Source organism: Bison bison, unplaced genomic scaffold (assembly GCF_000754665.1).
Source record: "Bison bison bison isolate TAMUID 2011002044 unplaced genomic scaffold, Bison_UMD1.0 scf7180017864122, whole genome shotgun sequence".
NCBI classification, from domain to species: domain Eukaryota; kingdom Metazoa; phylum Chordata; class Mammalia; order Artiodactyla; family Bovidae; genus Bison; species Bison bison.
Window position 1 is genome coordinate 333,306 of NW_011494694.1, and position 8,377 is coordinate 341,682.

Here is an 8,377-nt window from a genome sequence, read left to right on the forward strand (position 1 = left end):
CGCTGCCGTCAGGCCCCTGTTCCCCCACCTTCGTCCCCGTGTCCTGAGTCCGTCTCGGGTTGGGGGTGAGGATGCAGCCCCTCCTACAGCCCCACACTTGGGCGTGACTCCTGGAGCCAGAACCCCATGCGTCTCAGAAGGCTGGTGAGGGCCCCCGTCAGGGACACGTGGGCAGCACCCCTGCCTCCTGGACACATGCCCTCTGTGTGGGTGTCAGTCATTCCCGCAGCTTTTTCATCTGTTGGGAAGTACTGTTAGAAAAATTGGACACTGTTGTTTCTATCTGCACAGAATGTACTTTTCTTTCCTACTGGATACCCTAGGTTGGTTGGTTGGTTTTTCACTAACCTCATTCAACAATTATGAATGTGACTCTTAAGCTTAGCCTCTCAAACAGTTGTCTTTTCTTCTTGGTTTTCCCTCACAAAACATGTCAAAATGTGTTCCAGAAAATGTTGTTAAGTGTCCACATGAGAATATATATAAAAGCCATTTAGAACCAGCTCTGTCTGTAAACTTCAGCTACTCAAAGCTAAAACATGGATGAGGAAAGCTAGAGAACCTAGCTTCTGGAGGGTCAGAGTCTGGCCTGTGTTGTCTGGCAGGGACTCTCAGGGTAGCTTCACTATGGATATTTACAGGGCATATTTACAATAAACCAAGTGATCTATCTCCCTGAAAACTTCTGAAGAGAGTTTGCTTTTCTGAACAAGTGTTCTGTTTTTACAAAGGAAGGTGCTATTCTAGTTCAAAACTGGCAAAGGAGTACATCAAGGCTGTATACTGTCACCCTGCTTATGTAACCTCCATACAGAGTACATCATAGGAAATGCCAGACTGGATGAATCACAAGCTGGAATCAAGATTGCTGGGAGAAATATCAACAACCTCAGATATGCAGATGAAACCAACTGTAATGGCAGAAAGTGAAGAGGAACTAAAGAGCCTCTTGATGAGGGTGAAAGAAGAGAGTGAAAAAGCTAGCTTAAAACTCAACATTCAGGAAATCAAGATCGTGGCATCCGGTCCCATCATTTCATGGCAAATAGATGGGGAAACAATGAAAACAGTGACATATTTTGTTTGCTTGGGCTCCAAAATCACTGCAGATGACTGCAGCCATGAAATTTAAAAACGCTCGCTCCTTGGAAGGGAAGCTCTGACAAAGCCATACAGTGCATTAAAAAGCAGAGACCTCACTTTGCTGACAAAGTTTCATGTAGTCAAAGCTGTGGTTTTTCCAGTAGTTGTGTACAGATGTGAGAGTTGGACCATGAAGAAGACTGAGTGCCAAAGAACTGATTGCTGTCAAACTGTGCTGGAGAAGACTCTTGAGAGTCCCTTGGATAGCACGGTGATGAAACCAGTCAATCCTAAAGATCAACCCTGAATATTCACTGGAAGGACTGATGCTGAAGCTGAAGCTCCAGTACTTTGCCACCTGATGCAAAGAGCTGACTCATTGGAAAAGACCCTGATGCTGGGAAAGATCGAGGGCAGGAGGAGAAGGGGATGACAGAGGATGAGATGGTTGGATGGCATCACCGACTCAATGGACATGAGTTTGAGCAGGCTGCAGGAGCTGGTGATGGACAGGGAGGCCTGGCGTGCTGCAGTCCATGGGACTGCAAAAAGTCGGACACAACTTAACAACTGAACAACAGCAGCAATTACCTCTGATGTAGTGTTTCACAGAAAGAGAATGGTGCCCAAAACAAATATAATTGTTAAGATGAACACATAGCTTGAGTCCTCATAGGGTTGTACTAAATTAGATGAAACTTTTTTAGATGTTGGAGGAGATGTTACATTTAAGTTTTTCCTATAGCATATTTATTTTATTGGGATTTCCCACACTCCCTAGTGTGTCCCCTTGTCAGATCAAATAAGGAAAATGAGTCTGCCGTCTTTAACAGCTGCAGATGTCCTGTGTTCTCTTCCTTAGGTGTTCTTGGTGAGGAAGGTCAAGGGGTCAGATGCTGGACAGCTCTACGCAATGAAGGTTCTTAAGAAGGCCACCTTGAAAGGTGAGGGGTTGCAGAGGGCAAGACGCGCCTCACTGTGGTTGACCCTCTGCTTGTTATGAGGGAGTATAGCCCCCCTTTTAGTGTTGCTTGACTTCTGTATGTTGACACATTACTCTCTGATTGATAATACACAATACAAACATGTCCCTGAGTATTTAACGTCTCCCTAAAAAACGTGCACAGTCTTCGGAGGGAAAGCCACACTGTGTAAATACCACCCTCCACATATGCTTGGCTGTGACGTGCCGTTTGTGGGAAGGAGCCCTGAGGAGGAGAGCAGAAGCAGGTTGCTTCGGCTGTATTGGGTGACAAAGCAGCCTGAATCTGTCCCTCAGGCTGGATTGCTCAGTTTTAAACAAAATGTGACTCACGACTGTTTTATTTCTCTTTCATCCCCCGGACTGGGTTTTAGAAATTCAGTCCACCTGATTCCCTCCCTCTGAACTCCTCCCACCCCACCTCCCAGCCAAGAGTGTGCACATAACACAGGTCAAAATAAGCTGTTATTTGAAACCTCTGTTCCAAGGGCATGGTCATGTAGGCAACAACATGCAGAACGGAGCACCAACTCCATCTGCTCTGATCTCCTCCTGGGGTGAGGGAGGGATCCCGGGTCCTGAACGATGAGAGAAGGCTGAGCACACAGCACCTGGTCTGGACAGGTGAGGTGACAGGGTCTATACTCACTCATGCTCTTCACAGGGGCAGGAGGGCGCCCACCACGTGGGACCTCACTCACCGTGCTCTTCACGGGGCAGGAGGGCGCCCACCACGTGCGACCTCACTCACCGTGCTCTTCACGGGGCAGGAGGGCGCCCGCCACGTGCGACCTCACGGGGCTCCCGGCAGGTGTGGAGCAGGTCGCAGGGGCTGTGAGAGGCAGGCTGTGTAACAAATAACAAGAGAACAGGGTGACCCCTGGTTCCAGGGAGAATGTGGGGGGTTGTTAGAACAGTTCTGTGGGCTGGCAGGGCAGTGAACCCGTTAGGCTGAAGACCAGATGGGGCACATCAGTCCGGCTCATGGGGAATCCCAGGGCCGGGAGCCTTTTCCTGTGGTCCGTTCCCAGCTCTGTGTGACCCCGTGGACCGCAGCCCGCCAGGCTCCTCTGTCCATGGGACTCTCCAGGCAAGAACGCTGGAGGGGGTTGCCATGCCCTCCTCCAGGGATCTTCCCGACCCGGGGACCGAACCCGTGTTGCTTACGTTTCCTTCACTGGCAGGCGGGTTCTTTATCACTAGTGCCACCTGGGAAGCTTTCCAGTAGGGGGGGGCGCACATCAGACAAAGGCAGGAGAAGTTGTGCTTAGGACTTTGGGGCCTACGAAACCCACAGATGTCAAAGCAGGTCTTTCTTGAATTTTTAGGTCTTATATCACAGTGTCCTCAGTGCCTGCGTGCAGGAGGCAGTACAAAATAATATCATTCTCTACCTTCAGGGCGGGGCTTCCCTGGTCGCTCAGGCGGTAAAGTGTCTGCCTGTAATGCGGGAGAACTGGGTTTGATCTCTGGGTCGGGGAGATCCCCTGGAGAAGGAAATGCAACCCACTCCAGTATTCTTGCCTGGGAAATCCCATGGATGGAGGAGCCTGGTGAGCTACAGTCTTTGGGGTCACAAAGAGTTGGACACGGCTGAGCGACTTCAGTGGTTCACTGGTTCACCTTCAGGGCACTTCCTGTCTAGCTGGTAAATAAGATATATTTTTGAACAACATATAACCAATAAGATAAGATAGGAAATGCATAGATCAAATTATATATATATATACATATAATGTCTTAGGCAGAAAGGAAGAAAAGAGTTTTTCGAAAGTCTTCATTCAAGAAGGATTTAGAAGGTAGGTGAGACTTAATATATTAAAAAGTATTTTATAGGAAACAGGAATCAGGGTGACATTGTCAGCACAGCCCATGAAGAAAATATGGAAACTGCACACTTTGGCCAGACTAGAGCCTGCATCAGAATCGTCTGTGCGTATTTGAGGAATGTTGTTAAAAGTAATCCCTAGTCCCCACTCCTGACCCACTAAATCATAATCTCTTAGGGGCAGAGCCTCGAGTTTGACTTTTCTAACAAACTGCCCCAGTAGCTCTTTTGTGCACAGAAGTTTTGGGGTCTCTGATGTAGGCATTCAAGTTTATTTTAGACCCTGGAGTTTTAATTCAGCCACATAATTTAAGCCATGCTACTTATAGTGAACATTTTTTATTGTAGCAGTAATAACATTTCTAAAATTGTTTGTCAGTTGAACTTGGCCAAGATCTCCATAATAATATAATTTTAAAGAATCATTCATTGTTAATAAAAGATGTATAGAAAATAAAGCATCTTTTGACTTTCTATCCCTCACTTAAAATAATCTCATCACCAAACAGCAGTTTCATAGAAGTAGAAAGTCAGATTAGACTTTTTTTAACTCCAGATCATCAGAATGTCTAGAAAATGAACAGCTTCTCTGGCACTTCCACAAAAGTTAACAGAGTTAGCATATGACTCAACTATTCCAATCCTTTGTATATAACCAACAGAAATGAAAACATATGTCTACACAAAAACTTGTACATGAATGTTCATAGCCGCATCAGTCAATTCACAGTAGACAAAAAGTGGACAAATGCCCAATATCCATCCACTGGTGGATAAATAAAGTACGGTATGTCCATACAGTGGAGTATTATTTAGCAATCCAAAGAAATGAAATACCGATGCATCGTTGGCCCGGATGAACCTTGAAAACAAGGTTCTGGGTGAAAAGAAGTCAGTCACAGCATTGCTCGTGTTGCAGGATTCTATTCAGATGAAAATCCCACAGAGGCGAATCCACAGGGATGGAAAGTAGCTGAATTGTTGCTGGGGGCTGGGAGGTTAGGGAGACAAGGATGACTGACTGGCCGTGGGTTTCTTTTAGGGGTGATGAAAACGTGTTATGACTGACTGTGGTGATGGCTGCACAGCTCCGAACATTCTGGAAACCACTGAGCTGCACGCTGTAGCTGGAGGGATTGAGTGGTGTATGTTTCCCAGTAAAGCTGCTATTTTTAGAAATGTCAGCTGCTGCATGACATGGCCATTTGCTAAAACACACACTTTCGTCCTCAAAGCAGAGAGGTGCACTCTCTCAGACACAGGGCGGGCAGCTCCCTGTGGCTGAAGACACGGCAGGTCAAAGCAGGCGCCTTGCTAGGCCACCCTCTGGCCGAGTATCCCAGCGGTCCCCTGCCATCTCCCCCCATCCGCACATCCCGTTAACCTCAGCAGCAGGCGCTCAGCACCTGACCTTGCTCCCCGCCCTCCCAGGTGGTGACTGCTCCTTCTTCCCATCGCGTCCTTCCTCCTGCCCCCAAGGAAGAAGGGCAGGCAGCGGGGAACCAGAGCCACGGGAACCTGTGTATCCACCCTGCTTTCCTTGTTCCGCCCGTCCGTTGATCTCAGCCTTGACCTCTTCACTCCTGTGCAAACACTCATCTCAGTGATTTTAGCCTCGTGGGTACGCGTGCATTCACATTTGTTTATAATCCGATTCAGTGTCCTTGAGAAAGTGCTCCTGATCCAAGGTTACACAGGTTAGGCAGGATATGAGATGGTGTTACAGAACAATCGAGACGTTGTTGTTAATAAAAGCGTGAGTGTCTCCATGAGTACAGGTAGATGCCTGTGTGTTACAAATAGCGAGTATATGTCATACGGGTAGGAAATGAGCCAAAACAAAAGCAGCCGTAGCAGCATTGAGAGCTTCTATTTTCATCTCTATATTCCGTATTCTAACTTTTCAACAAACAACATGTTTGACTTTGTATAACATGAAGTTTTTTTTGCGTAATATTCCAGAACAATATGCTTGACTCTGTGAAATTCTTTCTACATTGTGAGAATGGGTCACGTAAGCGTAAAGTCAGAAAAACTTCCCACTTTCTTGTGCTCCTTTCAAAGCCAGCTTTCAAACCAAACATTTTATGTCGTCTATTTCGACTTTTCATAATGACCCATCACCAAAGAACAGATTTTTTTTTCCCCCAGACATGCAATCAGAACTTGTTTTCCTAAGAGAAAATATAGAAGTTTTACAAAACAGTCCTTTGTGTGAGGTGGTGATTGGACACGTCAAAGGGAGACCAGGTACACGTGGCCAAGTCCTCTGAGCCACCGAGGGGGCTTCTGACCTTCCCAGAACTTCCTTTCCCCTCACGTGTGGAGGAAGAGGGCTGTTGAGGTTTGTTTTGGCTCCAACACCTCTGCATCCATCAGCCTGAGAGATTCAGATATTCACAAGCCGTTCTCGATATATCCTCAAAGCATCCCCGGTTTGCAGGCTCGTTAGTGAGTCAGAAGAACGTGTTGGAAAAGCAACATGTGTAACAGGGGCCCCCTCCAGGGTGCAGACAGCACCCCAGGAAAGTGCACCCAAAGAGCGAAACTGTTTTGAGAGGGGGAAACGGAAGGAGGCCAGGAAACTCGTGGAAATGACTGCAAACCTCCCGATCGTGTCTCAGGCACGCAGGTGACTGCTCCGTGTGCGTGACGGAGCGTGGCTGTCATTTGGGTTCCAAGTAACCTGACAAGCGGAGAATAGTCTCTGACAGTTCTGTTTCATCTTTAAATGAGTTTGGAGGTGTCGGGCGCCTGCCCCCCTTTCTGTAACGAGGCAGCACGCCATTTCTGAGGAAAATGTCAACTGCCGAAGCAGCTGACGGGTGACAAGCCTGCGGGAGAGCCGCCCCGTCCCGTCCGCACCCCCAGCCCCCGCAGGCCCCGCCAGCGGGTGGTGCTGCTCGCACCCCGGCTGCTAAAGGAGCCTTTCAGAGTGTTCGGCGTCTCTAATTGACAGCGTGTCTGTGTTCCTGACTCAACATTGACTTACCACAGGTGACAGCTCTAAATAACGAATCCCTGAGGCCGACACCCTGCCTGGTGTTGCAGGGGAATTTGATTTAAAAGACCACGTGCTCCCAAGCCTGAGCCCAGAATGAAGCAGGATGGGTCTCCGTCCCCCGTGTAGTGACCAGCCAGCGGGGATGTCACCCACGTTCACAAGGTGGTTAACAGACTAACAGGCTGGAGTGCCCTGCGGGACACTTACAGAGCGCTGGTCATGTCCGGACGTGGTCTGGGCATGAGAATACGCGTGTCCCCTGTGCCCCGCCAGTGAGGGGACACTTATGTGGTGGCTGGGAGCGCAAACACTGGACCCTGGGGTTCCTTCTGGCTGTGCCACCTCGGGTAACCCCTCCTGGCCACCACTCCTACCTAACTGAGATGATGGCAGCGACAGCACCTCCCTTACAATGCTGCTGATGTGAGGGTTAAACTCGTCCACGCGCGCGAAGTGCAGCCGTCACAAGGTTCAGAGTCCCTCCCTTCATTTCTGGGCCTCTACTCCTTGGAGACTGGCTTTGGAGGTGTGTCTCTTCTTGTCCAGGCTTGCTTTAGGTCTGATGGAGTGCAGGAAGGAAGAGGCGGGTTGAGCCTTCATCGCCATCTGGTTAGAAAGACGAACGTCTGGGTTCAGTCCTGGTTCCTCCAGCTCCGTGTGGAGCCTGTGATGGCGCTGGGCGCCACAAGTCACGTTAGTTACCAAGGATGCCCGGTACATGCTGGGGACCACAAGCACCCACCCCAGGACGGCTCCTCCTGTTGAATTCTCATTTTAGTGAGAACTGATGAGTTTGAGTAAACTCCAGGAGTTGGTGATGGACAGGGAGGCCTGGCGTGCTGCAGTCCATGGGGTCACTGAGCGACTGAACTGAACTGAACTGAAACATCTCTCCATAACCTGGAGACAGCTTTTATTATGCGGTATGTCTTTACGTGGTAGTCTTCCGACAGGACTTCACTGTGTTCTCACACCTAACTTTTCAGCTCTTTTCTCTATAAGTCAACTTTCTAAGCCCAGAGGAGATACACATTTCCTACTTTGAAGGAAATGGCTTGTGACCTGTTGATTCTAAAGGAAAAAGTATCGTGGCAAAATCTCGATGTTTAGCAAGTAACTGATGGACTGTCCTGGGCACCTCGTAGGTTTCCTGGCAGCTGCAGGTAGGTTCCAGCAAAAGCCTGGCCAGGAGAGAAGAGGGCGGGTCCCAGCGGCGTCTTCTTAGCCTCTCGGGGTGTCTCTCGGACCGCAGGGCTGGCCCTCCTCTATCCTTTGTCAAGGAGAGCTCTGACTCCATCCCTGGAGCGTCGGCAGGTACAGGACAGAAATGCGTGGATCCTGTTCACAATGACTACATCGCGAAGCCTAGCCTACTGGGTTTCAAGCCTCAGAATGTGTTTCGGGCACCATTCTATTTCCTTTTCTCTTACACTAAGATGCTTTGTTTTAAAAGCACTGCCTTAGAAACTGAGCTTCAGTC

At 48.8% G+C, this 8,377-nt stretch overlaps 1 protein-coding gene across 1 annotated transcript in view; it reads left to right on the plus strand.

Annotated features, from left to right (window-relative positions):
- LOC104988305 (ribosomal protein S6 kinase alpha-2-like) overlaps nucleotides 1–8,377 on the plus strand; it is a 152,770-nt gene that overhangs the window by 73,829 nt on the left and 70,564 nt on the right. Inside the window, exon 3 of the mRNA XM_010839590.1 lies at nucleotides 1,946–2,027. Coding sequence (XP_010837892.1) covers nucleotides 1,946–2,027 — 82 coding nt within the window. The remainder of the gene's footprint in view (nucleotides 1–1,945; nucleotides 2,028–8,377) is intronic.